Source organism: Dendropsophus ebraccatus, chromosome 3 (assembly GCF_027789765.1).
Source record: "Dendropsophus ebraccatus isolate aDenEbr1 chromosome 3, aDenEbr1.pat, whole genome shotgun sequence".
In the NCBI taxonomy this organism is placed as follows: Eukaryota; Metazoa; Chordata; class Amphibia; order Anura; family Hylidae; genus Dendropsophus; species Dendropsophus ebraccatus.
This window is the reverse complement of record NC_091456.1, coordinates 170166241-170189435: the sequence shown is the minus strand read 5'-3', so window position 1 is coordinate 170189435 and position 23195 is coordinate 170166241. Positions and strand designations below refer to the sequence as shown.

At 45.8% G+C, this 23195-nt stretch overlaps 1 protein-coding gene across 4 annotated transcripts; it reads right to left on the bottom strand.

Moving 5' to 3' along the window:
• Positions 1-504: 504 nt before the first annotated feature.
• LOC138786263 (zinc transporter ZIP10-like) lies at positions 505-23172 on the bottom strand. Of its 4 annotated transcripts, none has more exons than XM_069963124.1 (10): positions 23023-23172; positions 13738-14714; positions 12796-12976; positions 12488-12657; positions 11162-11362; positions 10657-10780; positions 8526-8873; positions 8362-8442; positions 8084-8274; positions 505-5866 (listed from the first exon to the last, which is right to left on the bottom strand). In XM_069963124.1, the coding sequence occupies exons 2-10, from the start codon at positions 14701-14703 to the stop codon at positions 5708-5710; spliced, it is 2421 nt and encodes an 806-aa protein (XP_069819225.1). In that variant the 5' UTR covers positions 14704-14714; positions 23023-23172; the 3' UTR covers positions 505-5707. The 4 variants fall into 4 exon arrangements, with proteins under 4 accessions (XP_069819225.1, XP_069819224.1, XP_069819226.1 ...); XM_069963123.1 differs by lacking the exon at positions 23023-23172 and adding an exon at positions 22872-22958; XM_069963125.1 differs by lacking the exon at positions 23023-23172 and adding an exon at positions 19914-19989.
• Between the last annotated feature and the right edge of the window lie 23 nt (positions 23173-23195).

Genomic DNA, 23195 nt, shown 5'->3' with positions numbered 1-23195 from the left:
TGGACAGGAAGATAGAGGGAGGGTGTATCCCCTCCAGCACAGCAAGCAGATAAGAAGAGTGACTGAGCATGTGTGTCCTCCAGCCTCTGCTCCTCTTATCTGCTTGCTAAGTTGGAGGAGACACATGCTCAGTCACTCTCTGTCCACCAGAGGCTGCAGGACACGCATGCACAATGTCAATCAAGTGGATGGAGGAAATGACTGAACATGTGTGTTCTCCAGGATTCATCAGGCAGACAGGAAGAGTTACTGCACATGTGGTCCCCAGTACTCGAAGTGCTTGAAATGAAGTGTGACTGAGCATGTGGGTCCACCAGCACAGCAAGTAACAAAGCAGGTCTGTCCTCCAGCACACCAGATGGCGCTATGCTATGTAAACTGCAACCTTTGTTCCATGACCATATGACCTTTAACCCCCTTCAGCTCTTCCATTTGGTAGTGTGAAATCAAGAAAAAAAAAACAAAAAAACTTTGCTTATTTTTAAACATTTTATTTGACATTTTCGAGTGCGCGTATAACACACAAAAGAAGCATCAAGTTTTAAACAATGAAATCTCGTATCAACATTGGGACATAATATATTTTTTTCCACTAAACAATCAGATGTTTCGAGACGGAACGGCTTTACTCACAGACTAAGTGAAGACGACGACGGACTCACGGACAATGAAATGTACGGACTGTATTAACATCGTAGAGCGGGTGCAATGCGAGGCGCACTAAGTGTCCACTTCATGTCACACAGTGACAACATTGTATACAAGTAGCGTTTATGACCTCCACAGAAGTGAAGCTTAAGGGAATGTGAGGGGGGGGGGGGCACATACATGCAACATATAGTGGATTGTAAGATGTTACAGCTTCTCTTTCTCACAAATCAAACAGGTTGTCCTGCGATAAAAGATTCATTCCTTATGCAGCTTGCATCTATTCCAATCCACACCAAGCTGCTCAGTAACAATCCCATCCGATCGACCCTGATCCAGTGACCTGTAGGTATCGCCACCTAAATAACCCTTTTAAATGGATAGTCCCATGAATAAGTATGTAAACAGAGATGGGAAAGAGAAATATTTTTTTTTGCCAACACCTTTCAATGCCCAAAATAGATCCTGGTATATACCGTATACAGAAACAACTCTGAACTACTAAAAACAAGGACAAATTTTAACAGTCATCTGACAACATATAAAGGGATTTGAAGATATTTTTTTTCTCTTGTTGATATCAAAGAAAGGGGGCGAGTTTTATAGATAAAACCGTACTGCCATTGGCAACAGCAGGCATCACCAGACCATATACCCTTAAAGCTTTTGTTTGTTACAAGCTAGAGAGCCCTTGAAGAAGTGAGTCATAGGTAAAACACGTCGGGTCACTCAGGTCTAACGTACCCCATTCATAAAAAAAATAAAAAAAAAAATTACAAAGCGGTGAGAAATCATAAAACGTAAAAACGTCAAAATATTAAACCATATAAAGTAACTTTTACGAACTGGATCATAGACACAAATGATGATTTATTGTATATGCGTTAGCTGCTGACAAGGAAGTGCTACCTACAGCTGTGTTCTTCATCCCCCCCTCACCTCCCCACCGTAACTACACAAACACTCGGCTCAGCTGAGAATTCATGTATATGAGGTTTTTGGGAGAGACGGCTGTGGGTCATAAGTCAACCACTGAAGGTGTAGTGGCACTTTTTTTTTTTTTTTTGCATTTATATGTGCTGTGTAAATCTACAGATATGTTCAGACATTTCCTTATAAAAGGGATTATCCAAAAATTACACGCGATTACCCATTCATAGACTAGGGAATAAGTTTTAGACAGACTTTCTAAAGTTATAAGCCATATTTTTATTGTATGTTATTTATTTTGTGGTTAAATTTATGTACACACACTAAAAAAAATATGGACAGCCATTGGGAAAAAAAATAAAAATAAATAAAAATTTAATTAAAAACTGAAGCAAAAAAAAAAAAAGTTAAATTACAATAAACACACCACGCTTTTCTAACTGGTTTTCAAACATTGCTAAGAGCTGCTACATTTAGTCTACACAGAATAAAGCAGCGGTGGAGCATGTGCGCTGCCGCTCCATTCACTCGGGGGACAATTGATTTCTATTCTTATGATATTGTGGAAAGGGGATGAATTTTTTCTTGATTGCAAGGTTTTTCTCTGGCAGCTTACACGTATGATAATACATTGCAAGCTGCTGCGGGCTGATCGGTGACGATCCTTGGATTAAGTCCAATTTTGGCCAGAAGGGGGTACAGACCGAGACAATGGAGGGGGAGGGACAAAAAAAAACCACTGAATGACACTGAAACATAATAGGAAAAAAAAAAAAAGGAGACCTGCCCTACCCGAGACAGGCTGTCCGATAGACACCAAACAGTGTACAATGTATTAGAATATATACAAGCAGCAGAGTATTAAAAAAAAAAAAAACTTAAAAAATTCTTTGTTCTCAATTAAAAAATTTACCACAAAATGCAATAAAAATAGACAGGATATTATCATCATTGGACACTTATAAATCTATGACTAGGAGCAACTGCACAGCTAAGCTACTGAAAGTGCAAGACGCAATGACAGATCAGAAGTATCAGAATCAATGACCCTCATTCCACCCCCCCTTTTTTTTAATAAATTTCTAGAAATTGGGTCGTACATAAAAACACAAAAATTCTAAGCAAAAATTTGTGCATGTTAATAGTCTAACCTAATATGCGTTAGTACAGATGATTCCCAATCATCTAAGAAAACGGGAAAAATAAACTACAAGGCAGCTGCTACAAAGCTACAACTCCCATCATCCCCATCATACAATCCAACACCATAGATGCAAAAAAAAAAAACCCTCAAAAAAAGTCACACTATGACCTCATTCACACTTTAATTGTGATCAATACTGTGCATCAGTATTTCTTAGTAATTCTCATTAAGGAGATCCAGATGGTATACAGACACTTACAGGCATGTTCCATGGGAAGTGTATGCAAATTAGGAAGAAAACCGTCTCTCTAGTGCCACCAATAGGCAGCTGTCCTGTAAGTCAATGTGTGGTTTGCTAGTTTGCTAGCATGTCAGGGCTCTAATATGGGTTGGACATTAACTTACTGAGAAGCTACCTATAGGTGGCAGTAGAGAGACAGTTTCTAATTTGCATACTTTTCCCATAGAGCATTGCTGTACTAGATCTCTTCAATAAAAACCAGTAGTAGGCGGGTATCAGTATAAGGAATGAAACCTATAGAAAAAGGAAAGTATACTGGTGCACAATACTGACTACATTAGTAAAAGTGGCCTCTATTTAGCAAAATTTGGGGTTATAATTGCATTTTTTATCAAGGCTTATACATGGCTGATGCTACGACCTACTGGCTGCTCCACTGAGGAACGATCTACACAATGGAAAACGCTAGAAGGCAACACAAGGGATCAGCGACAGTCTATAAGACCGCTATACTGAAAATTGGCACAAATAAAATAAAAAAAGGACACCATGTATAAAATGACTTGAAACGCGCCACACTGCTCTCCCTGCACGTGACTCCAGGCTGTACCTGTTATGTACCGGATCCAGGCTCGCTGCCTCCTCCTCCCAGATCGCTGCTCTAGCACCAAAGAAAAAAAAAAATGGCAGCTCCTGTATGTTATATATACATAAAATAATCAGGTAATATACAGAAAACCATAACACAACGCTGGTGTGCCCACTAAGATCGGTCAGGTTTACACAACTCCAAAGCTCATTAACACATTGCAAAATAAAGTACATAAGAAACTATAAAAAATGGCTGCAGCTCCCTGATTGTAATGTAATGATTAGCATGGGGATTAGGTTTTTTTTTGTATTGTCTATACATAGAAGTGAACTCAGCCTTAAAGGGGTTTTCCTAAAAATTAAAGAAGTCTGACTGATCACGAGAAAAAAAAAGGAATGTTGTCCGTCAAGTGAATGGCGCACTAGTGAGCATGCTTAGCCGCCACTTCAGTCACCGTTTGATACTTCTCAGCACTGACAGCAATGCTAGGCAGCCGAGCATGCACACTAGTGCCCCATTCACTTAGTAGTCAGACCCCTGATAACATTGGAATAGCCCCTATAAAAAGAAAAAACACACCTCTACTTTCTTGCAACAACAGCACCACCCCTGTCCTCAAGTTTGTGTGTGGTATTACAATTCAGATCCATTCACTTCAAATAGGACGGAATTGCAATACCCCAAACCAAAATTAGTAAATTATTTGCAAATTGTCCCGACTGACTTCAATATGAAAAAGTGATCAGATACTTGCGTTTCAGATTATTATTAGCCTTACCAATACTCTTAATACTGCTGTGCCGAGATGACACATGATAGCTGATAACAGACCTTAATTATTACAAGGGGTTATACGGAGTGAATCTTTTTCTTCTAAATTAACTGGTTATAGAAAGTTATATAGATCTGTAATTTACTTCTATTTAAACATCTCAAATCTTCCAGTACTTATCAGCTGCTGTATGTCCTGCAGGAAGTGGCGTATTCTTTCCAGTCTGATACAGTGCTCTCTGCTGCCACCTCTGTCCAGGTCAGGAACTGTCCAGAGAAGGAGAGGTTTTCTATGGGGATTTGATACTGCTCGGACAAAAGGTAGCAGCAGAGAGCACTGTGTCAGGCTGGAAAGAATTTATCACTCCCTGCAGCACATACAGGAGCTGATAAATACTGGAAAACGAAATTTTTTTTAATAGAAGTAAATTACAAATCTATATAAGTTTCTAAAACCAGTTAATTTGAAAGAAATACATTTTTGCTGGATAACCCTTTTAATGGGTGACTAGGTTCCCCTTTCTTAAGAAAACTTGTGGGGGGACAGGGGGGACGAGGAATGACCCCCCCCCTACCATTTATCAATAGTTATAAATCACCTCTTTAAATCATATGTTGTGATGAAACCTGGGGAGTCCAGCAAATTGAGAAGAAAAAAAACAAAACCAAAAACATTCCCCCCATGACATAGTAAAATCCGTTCTTCGTATTGTCACCCGGAAAGTAATTTGCGCCCCTCTCTTACTACAATGAGATCATTCTATATAATGCACAGAGCTGATCCTGATTCTTCATTCTATATAATGCACAGAGCTGATCCTGCAGTTCTAATGTGCTAACAAGCGACTAGTGGCCGATTACAAATCAAACTTTTTTTTATTTTCTTCTCATTTTTTTTTTTTTTTTAATTGTACTTAGAAAAAAAAAATTCCAGCATGAAGAAAGTGATTGAAGAACCGGTATTATTTAGATTTGCAGATGTAAACAAGGAACACTATGTACTTGTCAAGTAACTAGTCCAGAGACCTCCCAACGTGACCATAATACTTTTTAAAGGGTTTCCGTACTGCAAGCGAACAGATGTGACTCCGCCCCTGAGGAGAGAGCGTGACCGTGCGGCCTCCCCCCCGATCGCTCGCGAAGACGTCTCTTGCATGTAATGTATATTTACCGACACTCACGTTATGTAGTGACGCAGGCAGCGATTTCAAGTTTCACAGAACACGGATCACAGTGATGATGTCCTGGGTGGGACCGATGATGGAGGACGTCACAATGAGATTGTTTGGTTGGGGGGGGATTTCATTGACGGCCTTGACTTGCATCATTGAATGTAGAAAGCGAGCGGACCGACTGGAACGTCACACCTGGAGCAGTGCGGTCAGAACTGGATGTCAAAGACGATTTTATGTTCGAAGAGAGCGATGAGCAGCATTATGGCGAATCCCAGGAGGAGACCTAAGTTCTGCAGGATGAATTGTCCGACGGGACAGTTACTGTGTTCTTCATTCTCGCCGTCGCCGTGCAGCATTTCTGGGAGCTGGAGGAAACAGGATGAAGAGAGTGAGAACTCCATACTAAAATGCAGGGGGTGAGGTCAGGCGGGGGAGAGCCTAGCCTGGAGTCTGTAGGTCAGGCGGGGGAGAGCCTAGCCTGGAGTCTGTAGGTCAGGCGGGGGAGAGCCTAGCCTGGAGTCTGTAGGTCAGGCGGGGGGAGAGCCTAGCCTGGAGTCTGTAGGTCAGGCGGGGGGAGAGCCTAGCCTGGAGTCTGTAGGTCAGGCGGGGGGAGAGCCTAGCCTGGAGTCTGTAGGTCAGGCGGGGGGAGAGCCTAGCCTGGAGTCTGTAGGTCAGGCGGGGGGAGAGCCTAGCCTGGAGTCTGTAGGTCAGGCGGGGGGAGAGCCTAGCCTGGAGTCTGTAGGTCAGGCGGGGGGAGAGCCTAGCCTGGAGTCTGTAGGTCAGGCGGGGGGAGAGCCTAGCCTGGAGTCTGTAGGTCAGGCGGGGGGAGAGCCTAGCCTGGAGTCTGTAGGTCAGGCGGGGGGAGAGCCTAGCCTGGAGTCTGTAGGTCAGGCGGGGGGAGAGCCTAGCCTGGAGTCTGTAGGTCAGGCGGGGGGAGAGCCTAGCCTGGAGTCTGTAGGTCAGGCGGGGGGAGAGCCTAGCCTGGAGTCTGTAGGTCAGGCGGGGGGAGAGCCTAGCCTGGAGTCTGTAGGTCAGGCGGGGGGAGAGCCTAGCCTGGAGTCTGTAGGTCAGGCGGGGGGAGAGCCTAGCCTGGAGTCTGTAGGTCAGGCGGGGGGAGAGCCTAGCCTGGAGTCTGTAGGTCAGGCGGGGGGAGAGCCTAGCCTGGAGTCTGTAGGTCAGGCGGGGGGAGAGCCTAGCCTGGAGTCTGTAGGTCAGGCGGGGGGAGAGCCTAGCCTGGAGTCTGTAGGTCAGGCGGGGGGAGAGCCTAGCCTGGAGTCTGTAGGTCAGGCGGGGGGAGAGCCTAGCCTGGAGTCTGTAGGTCAGGCGGGGGGAGAGCCTAGCCTGGAGTCTGTAGGTCAGGCGGGGGGAGAGCCTAGCCTGGAGTCTGTAGGTCAGGCGGGGGGAGAGCCTAGCCTGGAGTCTGTAGGTCAGGCGGGGGGAGAGCCTAGCCTGGAGTCTGTAGGTCAGGCGGGGGGAGAGCCTAGCCTGGAGTCTGTAGGTCAGGCGGGGGGAGAGCCTAGCCTGGAGTCTGTAGGTCAGGCGGGGGGAGAGCCTAGCCTGGAGTCTGTAGGTCAGGCGGGGGGAGAGCCTAGCCTGGAGTCTGTAGGTCAGGCGGGGGGAGAGCCTAGCCTGGAGTCTGTAGGTCAGGCGGGGGGAGAGCCTAGCCTGGAGTCTGTAGGTCAGGCGGGGGGAGAGCCTAGCCTGGAGTCTGTAGGTCAGGCGGGGGGAGAGCCTAGCCTGGAGTCTGTAGGTCAGGCGGGGGGAGAGCCTAGCCTGGAGTCTGTAGGTCAGGCGGGGGGAGAGCCTAGCCTGGAGTCTGTAGGTCAGGCGGGGGGAGAGCCTAGCCTGGAGTCTGTAGGTCAGGCGGGGGGAGAGCCTAGCCTGGAGTCTGTAGGTCAGGCGGGGGGAGAGCCTAGCCTGGAGTCTGTAGGTCAGGCGGGGGGAGAGCCTAGCCTGGAGTCTGTAGGTCAGGCGGGGGGAGAGCCTAGCCTGGAGTCTGTAGGTCAGGCGGGGGGAGAGCCTAGCCTGGAGTCTGTAGGTCAGGCGGGGGGAGAGCCTAGCCTGGAGTCTGTAGGTCAGGCGGGGGGAGAGCCTAGCCTGGAGTCTGTAGGTCAGGCGGGGGGAGAGCCTAGCCTGGAGTCTGTAGGTCAGGCGGGGGGAGAGCCTAGCCTGGAGTCTGTAGGTCAGGCGGGGGGGGGGGGGGGGGGTTGGGGTAGCCTAGCAGTCTGTATTTGGAGAGGGAAGTCTGGTGTAGAGTCTGTATTTGAATACAGCTAGTGTAATCTGGAGTTAGTACTGAGGAAGGGGTGTGTATCATTTGGAGTCAATAGGGAGAGGTATCTGGAGTCTGTATTTGGGGGGGGGGGGGGGAATTAAAGAGTGTGATTATGTAGTCTGGTCAGGTGTCTATCCCTAGTTACGGAATTCTATTCACTAGTTGGGATTTACATGGTGCAGGTAAGGGCCATGTTGTATCTCAGTGGCCGCTTTCTATGGCTCATTTCAGGGTCTGGCCGAACATGATCCTACGTTACCAGTCACACATGACAAACACATGGGCTTCTATGTAATAATTCTCTTACCATATCGACGAGCGCCACATACAGAAACATGCCGGCTGTAATGGCAAAGATCCATAAAGTGATATTATTGGCGTACTGTCCGACCGCCGTGCCTATCAGCATGCCCACATAGGCCATCATGGCAGACAGCAGGTTGTACACGATGGCTTGGTTTACGGTCATCCCGGCCTTCAGCAGCACAGCGAAGTCTCCTGCACAGGGTCAGACATCAGGGACACGTCACATGTATGTACAGACCGTTCTCACAGGTTTCTCATGTACCAAGTGTTTCTAGTTACCTAATTCATGGGGAAGCTCGTGGCAGAATACGGCTACCGAGGTGCTGATGCCGCCCGTAAAGCCGGCGCTGAAGGCTGCACCTAGAATAAACCATAACACAGGTGATGACCCCAAAAGTATCACATCAATCCGAACTGCAGGTCAGGCAGAGGCGCACGCTTACCTATGGCCAGTCCGTCACTAAAGTTATGCATCCCGTCTCCCATTATCACCATCCAGGCTATGCTGGCAATCCCAGTATCCTTCAGGTCCTTTCCCGAGTGGCAGTGGCCATGGGAATGGTGGGAGTGCTTGCTGTGTTTCTTTGGCATGTCTACTTTTGCATGATTATTATCGAACTGTCCATCGTCCACGCTATGATCGTCGTCACAAGAGCCGTCCCTGTTGATGTGCGGCGTGGCTTCTTCGGTGGCAACAAACACCTTCATGGGTGACTGATGGAGACTGTCCACGTAAGTCATCTCTGTCTCGTTCAGCTGCTGGGATTCAGAGGCGGTCGGGTCCTCAGGGGCTGAATGGAGAGAAGGAAAAGGAGATTATGCTTAAAAGGGTTGTCCAGCGAAAAAAATTTTCTTTCAAATCAACTGATATCAGAAAGTTATATAGATTTGTAATTAACTTCTATTAAAAAATCTCAGGTCTTCCCATACTTATCAGCTGCTGTATGTCATGCAGGAAATGTTTTCAGTCTCTTCTGACATCTCTGGCTGAGATAAGAACTGTCCAGAGCAGGAGAGGTTTTCTATGGGGATTCATAGAAAACTGAGACAGGAACTCTGGCAGGAGGTGGCAGCAGAGAGCACTGTCTCAGACTGAAAATAAAAGAACATTTCCTGCAAGACACACAGTAGCTAATAAGCATGGGAAGACTTGAGATTTTTTTTTTTTTTTTTAAAAACCACTCTAGTCTTCCTGTACTTATCAGCCACTGTATGTGCTACAAGAAGTGGTGTATTCTTTACAGTCTGACACACTGCTCTCTGCTGCCACCTCTGTCCACGTCAGGAACTGTCCAGAGCAGTAGCAAATCCCCATAGAAAACATCTCCTGCTCTTGACAGTTCCTGACATGGACAGAGGTGGCAGCAGAGAGCACTGTGTCAGACAGGAGAGAATACACCACTTCATGCAGCAGCTGATAAGTACTGGAAGAATGGAGGTTTTTTTAATAGAAGTAGTTTACAATTTGTATTGCTTTCTGATAGCAGTTGATTTGAAAACATTTTTACTCCATTAATCACAGCTTTTATGTAGTATTCTTACACCATACAAATGCTATGAATAAGGACTGGGCAGGTCCAAAATGTGCAAACACTTTTAAACATGTGACACGGAATGCCAAGAAAAAAGCTGGGATACTACCCACACTTGGGAACAACTAACATCACACTGGTATTGGGCATCATGGCTTCTTCTCCCCACTCCTATATGGTCCTCCTAGCACAGCCTACATCTCCCATGTTGCCTCAGGCTCGGCAGAGTCGCATCACTTCAGTTGCCGACTTGGGCAGAACAAAAGGAGTCTGTGAGCTGGCAGGAGAGATACGGTGGTGGATGATGTAACCATTGTTATAGGACGTCAGGCAAACAGAAAAGCCGGATCTTCTATCTGTACAGTGAAGCGTGGTGATCACATGACCCAACCCCAATGACGATACATATATAGATGCACCAGAGTCGTAAAGAAACTCTGATTTTGTTTATTTCACTCTTTTTTTCCCCTTACTTTCTCTGTTTATAGATGGAATAAGCTAGAAATCCTGTGGCTCTCCCTCAAATGCTGATCCTCACACAACATCTCATGACAGTCGCCTGATCTTGTGAAACTTTAAGTAGAAGCACTTGAGAGGATTATCTGGCGTCTGCCCTGAAGAGCAATTCACAGATAATCCTCTGAAGAGCAGAAATAAGGGATTTAGATGAAACATAAATTATACGGTGACTGCAGGAACGATCTGTCATACGGGGACGTGAATCGAACTGGTTCTCTGGAGGCCATGCTGTGTGCAATGGTGGCAAAGGAACCTGGTGAGGTCACTGATGACATCACATAGATTTCCTGTACAGAAAGTGCTTAAAGTGATTATCCAGACGTGGCCGCTTTCTTCCAGAAACAGCACCATTCTTGTCTCCAGTTTGGTTGGAGTTTTGCAATTAGATTTATTCACTTCTATAGAACAGAGTTGCAAAACCCCACCCGACCTTGAGGCAAAAGTCGTGCTGTTTCTGGAAGAAAGCGGCCATATTTTTCTACACCTGGACAATCCCTTTTAACACTCATAAGAAATCCATTACCTGCCAAGGGTCTCAGCTGTAACCATTCAGCATCTGATCGCCGATTTAATTTGTGATCCGATAATTTTCTTCCCACTGCAGACTCATCCGCTTTCAGCTTCCGTTTCAACCTATTTGGTCTTCCCTGAACAAGAGAAAACAAATGGCAAATCAATCAAGATTATGGCTCCTAGATAAAGAGATGAAATTTTTTTTTTAAATTAAACATTGTCTGTGTCAGTAAGGCAGGGGTATCAATAAAGCTTTGGCTGTCCAGGCATGATGGGAATTGTAGTTTTGCCAGAGCTGGAGAGCCACGAGTTTGACACGTGTAGTAGGGGGTTAAAGGGGGCTGTCTCATCAGGACATAGCGTGGCCATCATAGAGGGGGTGCCTCATTAAGGATGAGCCCAATATCAAGAATGGACAGATGTTATCTAGTACCTACTACCCCAGAGCGATTGGATTTAATGTAACAGAGCTCATTGTGATGCTACATCTACCAATATGAAGCCTGAACACTTACCCTTCTCTCCTTATAGTGTTTAAACATTCTGAGACAATGCTCCACTATGAAGAGCAGATAAATCCCTCCAAGGGCCACAAGACCTTTCATGACGCTGTCATATTCTACCAAGAAATCCTTGTTTGAGGCTTCATCCAAGACTTTGTCGTGGTCGTGACTGTGACCGTGTTCTTCTGAAGAATGGTCATGGCCCCCTTGTGACTGGGGAACAAAAAGTGCCAAGAATTAATACTTACACTATATGAAGTTCATCCCTTAAAGGGGTAGTTCCACAATGATAAAAAAAACACCCTATTTTTTAAATTCACATCGCACAGTTAAAATCCAATACTTTTAGTGTTAGGTCAATAAAGAAGCACTCCGGCATTGTATTTTTTTGTCCCATATCATGCACAGCATCATTATTTCTGCAGTGTCAGCTGTTTCATTCCAGCTCAGCTGAATTCACACACCATTACTGTATCTGAGTCATTTAGCCTCTGATCAGCCACCATTGTGACTTTCAGATTTCAAACTGCATTCTCTCCCTTTCAAGTTTGCTATCAACCCCATGAGGCATCATCACAGCATCACATGGTCAGCAAGAGCCAGTACCATCTCTGCCTGCTGGAAGGACAGTGTAATAATCCTCATCTTTATATAAAGCTAAGAGACTAAGTATACAGTGGACTGTCATCACATCCATTATAACTGTGTGACATCAGTAACTGTGGAGAGTTTGTAAGGGACAGTCCATGCAGCTTTATCATACAGGAAGTTCTGCTGGCCGATATGGTGAGCACAAAAACACAAGTAATTTCAGGGGAGGTCACCATGAGATCACATGACCCAACAAAAGGAAAAGATTTACAGCTAAACAATATAATATATATCCATCTTGACACACCAAGCTAGACAGCACCCTTAAAGTGAATGAACCATCAGGTACATTCACTTTAAGTGTAGCATATCAATAGAACGGCAGCGGCACAGGGAAGCCGGTGCAGTGGTCTTTTTTTGAACTGTGGCCCGGTTTCTGCACACAGCTGGAGCTGAAGCACTGGAGGGGGGCCGGCCCGCCCCCAGTGGGAGGAAACCCTCGCCCCTCTGCCACACTGGCGCCATTCTATTGATCTGCTACACTTAAAGCAAATGTATCTGATGGTACATTTGCTTTAATCATGTGTAAATACAGTCTGGTTACTGCATCACTCATCTCTGTACTACATATGATGTGCCACTTAAGGTCCAGTGCATCCTACAGTAAGAAAAATACAGTATATACCATTAGCACATAATGAAGAATTTCAATGACTAATATTAGCAGTAATAAAATGCAGCACTTACGTGCGGTAAAAGATGAAGGAGGGCGTCTCCACTTAAGGTTCCCACTGCCAAAGCCACCAGGAAGTTGAGCAGGAACTTGAAGCATCCTTGGTTAATGAAGGGAATCAGAATGACCCCGAGCAGGGACAGCAGACTGATGACAGTGATGGAGATGAGGCCGCAGATCCAGGCTACGAAGGTGAGAGCACATCAGTACAGGATACACCATCACTACTAATAAATGTATATCTGTATGCTCCCCTCCCCCAGCCTAACCTTTATACAATACAGAGACAATATGAGGGTCACAGCAGCCGTTTCTTACTTACCAGAGGGTGCTGCTTTATTTTCTTCAATAGTCTCCACTTCCAAACCAGTGAAGTGTTTGACGCAAAACCTTCTTTCGATCTGATACAAGAGTGCGGGACACATGTAAGTGAACTGCTCGATGGAGATGGCAGAGTCGACATTGAGCCCGTAATAACTGAGGAGCTGAGTCACATTTAAACACTGAAAGAAAGGAGGGGGGGAAAAAAAATTTAAAAAGCGGCAAAAACTTAAAACTATTTGTTCTCGCAATCTATGAATCCAACAATAACTTCTCTGCTATTCCATGGCATAGTGCTGAAGACTGGTCTGGCCCAAAGTATGCTGATGCATGATTTATACAATACACTACTATAGATGGCATGTGGGGAGAGAAGAGGTTACTGATGCACTGGGTTTGCAATTTTAAAGCAAACAGCAGCAGCAGGGCAGCAAAGAAGGGGTTAGATTATGCTGCCAAGCTACAGGAAGAGGGAGAGTATACTGTAGATATACAATGGTGACAATGGTGGGTGGTTAGATAAGAAGGAAGCCTTGATTTCCCTTTGAGGAACAACATGGATCTTCTTCAGGCCAGGCTCTATCCTGCACATAACACACGCTAAGCCCAGCCCCCATTTCATGGAAATTGTCCAGATTTAGCTGTTGCTAAAGACAGATTTCCCCTGGCAACAGGCAGTGTACAGTAAAGTACTACAGAGCAGCGGGATATTTAGTGGCCTAGACTGTAGAATTGTTTCATCAGGGGCAAGGAATCTTTCATGATAAATAGGGGGATTAACAATCAAGTTACCAATTACATAGGTTATCACAAGGAAGGACGTTGTTTGATGATTAAGGATTTAATTATAGTGATTAAAAGTTCTATTTATATGGGAGGGGTTACTGTTGGCAGCTGGATAAGAGACTTGTACGATCTTAAAGAAGCGTTACCTTCCCCTTACCTCATCGTGTTTGTGCTCTTCGTCGCCGTGCTGTCCGTGACTCCTCTGTAACCCTACTTGGGTTTTTGCACCAGTGTGATCATTCGGAGCTTCTCTTTTCCGGGTGTTTCTCTGAAGGTGTTCAACATCCTGTCTGTGTTCCTCAGATTCGTGATTATCATCGTCCCCATTGCCGGGGATGAGAGATGTAGCAGAGTTGTGGTCGTGTTTGTTTGTTTGCGAGTCCAGACTGGTTTCGCTGTTTTTGGTCCCTCCTTTCCGCTTTTTCTTATGCTTGTGTATTTTCTTTTCGCCGTGCCCCTGCGTTGTGTTTGTACCGGGTAACGGATCATTCGTCTGGCCTTCTAGTGACACATGGTTTTCGGTGTGGTTATGGTGATGGCTATGGTTATTGGAATGGTGTGTACCATTGTGAACATGGTGATGGTGGTGGTGATGATGATGATGATGGTGATGAGGATGATGAGTGTGATTTTTGTGGGTGGATTTATGCTCCAGAGACACAGATGACTTTTTCTCTTTACACTCAGAAACAGTTTTTGATTCGTTTTTCTCTTCCGCTTGCGAATGTGAATCTACAGGATCATGGAAATCGTGATCATGATCGTGGTCATCGTCCTCGTGAGCGATTTCGACCACCTTCACCTCGCCCAGACCCAAATTGGATAAAAGTTTCTCCAGCCCGGAATAAGACAATCTACCATTATCGCCATAGTGGTGGAATAATTTTTCGATGTAGTATTTTTGCTCGAGCTCGGCTTCGGGGGGTAAAGACTTGCTGGTGGAGAGATCGGCTGGCCGGCTCTGCAGATACGGCGCTTCGGAGATCTGATAATCATTGTGCCGGTGGGTGTGGCCGTCCTCTGACCCGTGGTCGTGTGCATAGTCGTGGCAATGGTTGCAGTGATGAAAAATGAACGTGAACAAACAAATAAAGCAAAATTTTGTGTGCATGTGTACCTTCATTTCTATTCCACCTGGATAGAGAGAAGAGGGAAAGACTTTAGTAACCTGGTTAATGTTTTACACCAAGTATTACACAGCTGGCGGGAGAAGAGAAGGGCAAATCATACTTCATATCAGCAAGAAATAGAAAGATATAGCAATGATTGCAACCTGCTAATAGATTTCTAGAGGTTTGTCTTCTGGTTGCTCTCATTTCTCCTCCTACAGATCATGAGGGATCTCCTGTACCCTGTTCTGACTATGAAGCTGAAGAGTTTGCATATCCACTTCCCCTTCAGAGTCAGCCATGGGTTCCCTCCACTCTATACAATAATGCACAACATATGTGATCTCCTCTCCTTCCTTCCCCTGCAGTCTGCTGTGGATTCTCTCCTCTCCCTCTACACTAATACACACATAAGTTATACAAATAACCAATATACACTTATTACGGGAAATACTTATAAAGTGCTTTTTTCCCTGCACTTACTACTGCATCAAGGCTTCACTTCCTGGATAACATGGTGATGTCACTTCCTAGTTAAAATGGTGATGTCACGACCTGACTCCCAGAGCTGTGCGGGCTGTGGCTGCTGGAGAGGATGATGGCAGGGGGACACTGAGGGACACAGGGCATTGCAGCGACACTGAGCATCCCCCTGCCATCATCCTCTCCAGCAGCCACAGCTGCACAGCTCTGGGAGTCGGGTCGTGACATCCCAATGTTATCCAGGACGTGAAGCCTTGATGCAGTAGTAAGTGCAGGAAAAAAACACTTTATAAGCATTTCCCATAATATGTGTATATTTTTGTATAACTTTTGGGGGGCAGTACAATATTTTAATAAAAACTGTCAAGTCACTACAGTGCACCTTAAAATGACTTCTACACATTCTATTATGTTACAGTGCCGAGATATCTCCATAACTTTGCACCCTGTATAGTGTGTGGTTTACTCTCCCGGGAGATCTGCACACTCTGGTCTATTACGTACACGATTCTCCTCTGCCCGGCTATCACATGAGCACATTACACAGGCATTTTGCACCCGTACTACTGACCACAGGCCTGATGACCTAAACTCCAGCTGACAGTTCAGGTCATCAGCATCACGGTCAGGCCGGGTCATGTATTCATAATACAGAGGCAAAAATGCGCGTATAATAAGCTTGTGTGAAACCAGCCATATATTTAGGAAAGGGAGGGAGAACTGTCAGAAACTGTCCAGAGGAGAAGAGGTTTTCTTTGGTCTGAACAGTTCCTGACATGGACAGAGGTGGCAGCAGAGAGCACCGAGTCAGCCTGGAAAGAATACACCACAGGACATACAGCAGCTGATAAGTACTGAAAGACTGGAGATTTTTTTTTTTAATAGTTGTTATGATAGCAGTGACAGTCCGCATCCTCCACCAAATGAATGCATATGATATACCTCAGTATATAGAGTTCCCCGAGCCAGTGTTATGGAGAGACTTTTGTGACCTCATTTGGTCCAACCAAAGTTTTCTGTATCAGCAGAAGTAATAGCATCGTAGAGATGTGTGATATGTGTAGACTGACGGCGGAGCCTGTATCCGCAGCACAATCTGCAGCACGCAGCACTTTTTCCCTGAACTTCCTCTAGAAGTTTCCTCACTCACATCTCAGGCTCAGAGCCCAAGGTCTTGCTGAGCGCTGCAGCTGGTAAGGAGAACACGAAGCTACAGGATGGTTATATAGAACCTTCCAGTTCTTTCTCACCCGCTTTATAGATGGCGGGACACAATGAGAGATATCGGCCTGGAGCTCTGCAGCTGCACAACAGCTTCTATCCTGACTCCCCCGAGACGACTCCAGCTCCTCCTGATCCCATGTCCTATACCTGTTAATCCCTTGATTTCTTCCATGTATTATGCACCCCCTACGGAGAGCCATTCAGTGTAGTTAGGTTGGAATTTTCTGGATTTCTGGCCGGATTAGTAATAAAGTGCGGCCTGACTGTATGTTACTTTAGTTACATTGGGGGAGATTTATCAAACATGGTGTAAACTGGCTCAGTTGCTCCTAGCGACCAATCAGATTCCACCTTTCATTTTCCAAATAGTCTGTGAGGAATGAAAGGTGGAATCTGATTGGTTGCTAGGGGCAACTGAGCCAGTTTCACTTTACACCATGTTTGATAAATCCCCCCCCCGTGTGTTTCTCTGTCAGTGTATTCATGCATTGTGCCAGCTGTCCAGTTTTGGGGAGGAGGACAGTACTATGGGGGATTCTTAGGGGTTGGCCTAGGCTTCTTAAAGGGGTTATCCAGTCTTACAAAAACATGGCCACTTTCCTCTTGACTCCAGATTGGGTGGGGTTTTAAACTCAGTTCCATTGAAGTAAATGGAGCTTAATTGCAAACCGCACCTGAATTGGAGACAAGAAAGGGGGAAAAGTGGCCATGGTTTTGTAGCACTGGATAACCCCTTTAACTGCATTGAGGGAAAAGCTTAATCCTTCAGCAATAAGATATTATGGACAATTGTTGTTTTGTGGGAACAGTTTGGGTTCAGCCTTTTCTTGTTCCCCATAACTGCCCCCCAGTGCACAGAGCGAGGTCTATAAAGACCCCCAAGATCCCTGACCCCCAACTCCATCCATTACCTAGACTGGAGTCTGTTAGCCTGACCTCTCCCCAACATCAGTGTCAGACCTCACTAATGTCTTCTGGATAAATGGGGAACATTCCCACAGACACAAAATATTATAGAAAGGTGAAATCAGCTATACCTGCAAAGGGGCAGCGACTCCATACTAATGTCTATGGATATAGAATGGGATGTGAGAGAAGCTCCTGGAGGTGTAATGTGCAGGGGGCCAATACTTTCCCCATACAGTCTATCCAGTCTATTAGAGCAGAGCTGTAGTACAGGATGTGCCCCCGGCTATGAGTAAGGACGTGTATATGGTGTCAGACATGTAAGAACTTCCCGCACCCTTCCTGTCCTGTGGTCTGGAAAGTTTTTAGAATGGAAGAAAGTTTACATTGTGAACACAAAGAGAAATATATATATATATATATATACATACATACACAGTGGTACCTTGGTTTAAGAGTAACTTGGTTTAAGAGCGTTTTGGTTTAAGAGCTCACAGTTTTTCAAAATTATGACTTGGTTTAAGAGCATTGCTTTGGTTTAAGAGCTCCCTGTACTGGGTGGGAGCACGAGTGGGGGAGGGGCATGGTCTGCATAGGGGGGTCTACAGCCCTGTACTCTGACCCAGAAAGACTACCTCACCTTCCAAATCATAGCAGATCCACTTCAGGCTAGGGCTTACATCAGGGGACAGGACTGTGGGGGTTACCTCCATAGCTGTAACCACTCTCTCCCCGGACAGAGAGTGCTGCTATACTGTGCGCACATCTGCCCTGCTCATTCCTTCATGCTCCCTGCAGTCTCTGTCCGCCCTTGTGTTTCCCATCCTCTCCATTACTGTACAGTAACTTATAATATCACATATTCTGCTGTTTCTGAATTTTTTTTTATCTATTTTACATGTTATTCAGAATAATAAATCATTATTTTGGGGTGTGCAACCAATTGTTTGAATATCAATGATTTCTTATGGGAAAATTTGCTTTGGTTTAAGAGTGGATTTGGATTACAAGCATGGTCCCGGAACGAATTATGCTCCTAATCCAAGGTACCACTGTGTATGTATATATCAATCACACAGCATAGCCACAACCCCTGATCCCTAGCAATATAGAGGTTATACACCGCTATAGTATCTGGATGAAGGAATATAAATTCCCATGGGACTGATCAGCGGCCATCACTCACATATCCTAAGTGCTCCAGGGGGCAGGAGTCACACCAGGAGTCTGAGCGCCCCCCCCCCCCCAAACTCCAAAGACTTTATATACAAGTTACTTCCAAACTTTTTACACTATTTTCAATTCTAGTCTGGATGCTACAACAAGCCAGAAGCCCTATACTGAGCGCTTCTCTCCCAGGGTCCCTGTCTGTCTATCTTCTGTATATCAAATGGAGTCAAAGATGGAGATGGCAGCAGGCGAAGGAGAGAAGTCCATAGCTTGGCACTTCTCCCATCTCATTTTAGTGATCAGTGAGTAGATCAAAACCTTCAAAGGGGTAGTTTACCCCCCAACTTTTTTTCTTTCAAATCATCTGGTGCCAGAAAGTGACAGAGATTTGTAATTTGCTTCTATTAAAAAATGTTAAGTCTTCCAGTACTTATCAGCTGCTGTATGTCCTGCAGGAAGTGGTGTATTCTTTCCAATCAGGAGAGGTTTTCAATGGGAATTTGCTACTGCTCTGGACAGTTCCTGACATGGACAGAGGTGGCAGCAGAGAGCTCTGTGTCAGACTGTAAAGAACACACCACTTCCTGCAAGACATACAGCAGCTGATAAGTACTGGAAGACTGGAGATTTTTTTCTTTTTAATAGAAGTAAATTACAAATCTCTGGCACTTTCTGACAGCAGTGGATTTGGGGGAAAAAAAAAAAAAAAAAAAAAAAAAAAAGTTGATACACAACCCCTTTAACTTTCTCAGGTGGTTCCCTATTTCCCATTGAAGTCAAAGGGAATGTGGTTTTTGATGTAGGAATCTGTGCACTTTTCCTTCATCAAAACCTTTGCAGGTTTTGTTTGTAAGAACGTCCCATCAGCCTAAACCAGGGATGGGGAATGTTCGGGCCTCCAGCTTCGCTTCGGCTGTCCAAACATGATGGGAATTGTAGTTTTGCACCAGCTTTAGGGCTGAACATTCCCCATCCCTGGCCTAAACAGAGGGGCAGGAAGAGCATTCTGGGAGTTGTAGTTTACCACTGCCTGCTGGCCTCGTGACATGAATGTGGAAGGCCGGGATCCTCCTGACCCTTTGAAGATCTATCCGCATGACCGGCCTAGTCCTAAGGAGGATTAACCCTTCAATTATTTTTTTTTTCTCCAATGGAGCTGACTATAATCGAGTACGAGCTCCTGAGCTGAACGCTCAATAAAAAAAAAAAAAAAAATTATATTCAATCAAAATAATGGAGCAAAGGTCGTGCTTTATCACGGGCTGCACCTGTAACCTTTATATCAAGTATAATGGCTGACTAATTCCTCTTATTTGCCTTAGGCAGGGATGAGGCTAGAGATCAGCACTATGACTAGGATCAGTGCAGGGTCACAGCTCAGGGGCGGTCTGCTCTCAGCTCGTCCTATGGTAGCCCCCCACCATCTCCCCGCAGCACTCACCTGTCACCTCCTGACCGCTGTCACAAGGTGATAGCCCTGGAAAGACTTTCTCAGAGAGTCCACCTGCTGTGAAGAATGTGGTGTGACCATGAATTACACGGAGGCCTATCTACCTGTATGGCCATAGCGTCACGCTCCTCACCCTGCCAGATCTACGTCATGGGCGTCTCCATCTGCCCCCTGCTGTGTGCCTGAGGGTCAAGGAGCGGCTGGAGAGAGCTGCAGGGGGTTACTAGTGACAGTTATATCCCCCTAATGCTGGAGTCACAGCCCACACTGCTCAGTACTGCTCTATAATGCCCTCCATGCTGCTGCTGAGTCTACTATAGGGCACAGGATCCCCTCTACTGTGTGTGTGCAATATAGAGGAGACATAACAGCTAGTTTACATACACAGGACCCTTTAAGAAAGTTCTGACAAGTAACACAGATATGTGAAAGGTTTTGATGGGATTGCTAGATAGAGCCAGAAGAAGTGCAGGGCTGGGCGCTTCTCTCCCCATAGACGTATTATAGAATCCATCCCCTGCAGTAAGCCAGGGAAGCACCTAGCCAAGCACTTCTGCCTCTACCGAGTATCCAGTGAAGCAGGTCACCCAGACTGGTCAAAACTTTTCACATATCGGTGTTACACGGCAAAGGTTTGTTTTAAAGTGACAGTAATGCTATATAACAACACAGTCTTGCCTGGCCTGGGTGAGGCTTTATGTTTAGCATACAAATCCCAACAGTGCACACTCATTAGGTGGCGCTAGAGAGCACTCATGTATATACAACTCACATATATACCTCATGTACAAGAATGGTGACAATGGCTCACAACACGGCAGTGATATATGGTGTGCGGGGACGCAACAGCAGCGCAGAGTATTACAGCAGCACAAAAGCATTACAGCACATAAGATGCTTTACCACAGCAGCACAGAGTATTACAGTATGGTATATATTCTAGCACAGCAGCACAGAGTATAACAGCACATAAGATGCTCTACCACAGCAGCACAGAGCATTACAGTATGGTATACACTCTACTACAGCAGCACTGATAATTACAGCTTGTCCCATGTTCTACAGCAGCACAGAGTAATACAGCACATAAGAAGCTTTACTACAGCGGCACAGAGTATTACAGCACAAGACACATTCTACCACAGCAGCACAGAGTATTACAGCCTACAAAATGTTCTTCTACAGCAGCAGAGTATAACAGCTAAGGGCAGACTTTACCACAGCAGCACAGAGTATAACAGCACATGATATGCTCTACCACAGCAGCACAGGAGAAGCCCTAACACAGCAGCACAGAGTAATCCAGCCTACCAAATGTTCTTTTACAGCAGCACAGAGTATAACAGCACAGGACACATTCTACCACAGCAGCACAGAGTATAACAGCACAGGACACATTCTACCACAGCAGCACAGAGTACAACAGCACAGGACACATTCTACCACAGAGTATAACAGCACAGGACACATTCTACCACAGCAGCACAGAGTACAACAGCACAGGACACATTCTACCACAGAGTATAACAGCACAGGACACATTCTACCACAGCAGCACAGAGTACAACAGCACAGGACACATTCTACCACAGAGTATAACAGCACAGGACACATTCTACCACAGAGTATAACAGCACAGGACACATTCTACCACAGAGTATAACAGCACAGGACACATTCTACCACAGCAGCACAGAGGATTACAGCACATTTCACAGTCTACCACAGCAGCACAGAGGATTACAGCACATTTCACAGTCTACCACAGCAGCAGAGAGGATTACAGCACATTTCACAGTCTACCACAGCAGCACAGAGGATTACAGCACCTTATACAGTCTACCACAGCAGCACAGAGGATTACAGCACATTTCACAGTCTACCACAGCAGCACAGAGGATTACAGCACATGATATGCTCTACCACAGCAGCACAGAGGATTACAGCACAGGACACATTCTACCACAGAGTATAACAGCACAGGACACATTCTACCACAGCAGCACAGAGTACAACAGCACAGGACACATTCTACCACAGAGTATAACAGCACAGGACACATTCTACCACAGCAGCACAGAGTACAACAGCACAGGACACATTCTACCACAGAGTATAACAGCACAGGACACATTCTACCACAGAGTATAACAGCACAGGACACATTCTACCACAGAGTATAACAGCACAGGACACATTCTACCACAGAGTATAACAGCACAGGACACATTCTACCACAGCAGCACAGAGGATTACAGCACATTTCACAGTCTACCACAGCAGCAGAGAGGATTACAGCACATTTCACAGTCTACCACAGCAGCACAGAGGATTACAGCACCTTATACAGTCTACCACAGCAGCACAGAGGATTACAGCACATGATATGCTCTACCACAGCAGCACAGAGGATTACAGCACAGGACACATTCTACCACAGAGTATAACAGCACAGGACACATTCTACCACAGAGTATAACAGCACAGGACACATTCTACCACAGCAGCACAGAGTATAACAGCACAGGACACATTCTACCACAGAGTATAACAGCACAGGACACATTCTACCACAGCAGCACAGAGTATAACAGCACAGGACACATTCTACCACAGAGTATAACAGCACAGGACACATTCTACCACAGCAGCACAGAGGATTACAGCACATTTCACAGTCTACCACAGCAGCACAGAGGATTACAGCACCTTATACAGTCTACCACAGCAGCACAGAGGATTACAGCACATTTCACAGTCTACCACAGCAGCACAGAGGATTACAGCATCCACCTGGCAGGAAGAGGCAGAGGACAAAGACTCCAGCACGTTGGCTGTAGAGCTATGGTGCTCCCACTGGTAGAGAACCCCACAGAGACGATATACCGCAGTCCCCGCTGGCCCTGTACACACGGAGCACATACACCGCGGCGTTCCGCATCCCCGCACCTTATTCCTAGATCCCCGCGGTTCCAAACAGCCGGCCATCAGAGTGAGCACACCTCTCCCAGCGCCCGCCGAGGACTACAACTCCCGGCCGCCCTAGCGCCTCGCTGAAAGGGGATGAGGGAAAAAAACGTTCAAATGTCTGTAACTTTACCTGCACAACACTGCGCTTGCTTTGCGACACAAAGAGGAAGTCACGCTGTGAAGGAATGACGTAGCCACTCACGTGTCTGCGCTATGTCCTCACCGCCGGCGGAGAGGGCGGGGCTACTCGTAGCCCGGTAAAGGCTAGAGCGTGGTCAGCACGACTCATCGGTGTCAGAAGAC

Excerpts from the sequence above, each read along its gene's own strand:
- LOC138786263 (XM_069963121.1), bottom strand. The coding sequence starts at position 16,568 with ATGGAAGAAATCAAGGGATTAACAG. Across the intron at positions 11,363-12,487 it reads TCCTTCATCTTTTACCGCAC|TCACAAGGGGGCCATGACCA; the intron begins GTAAGTGCTGCA and ends TTTGTTCCCCAG. Across the intron at positions 10,781-11,161 it reads AACACTATAAGGAGAGAAGG|GGAAGACCAAATAGGTTGAA; the intron begins GTAAGTGTTCAG and ends TCTCTTGTTCAG.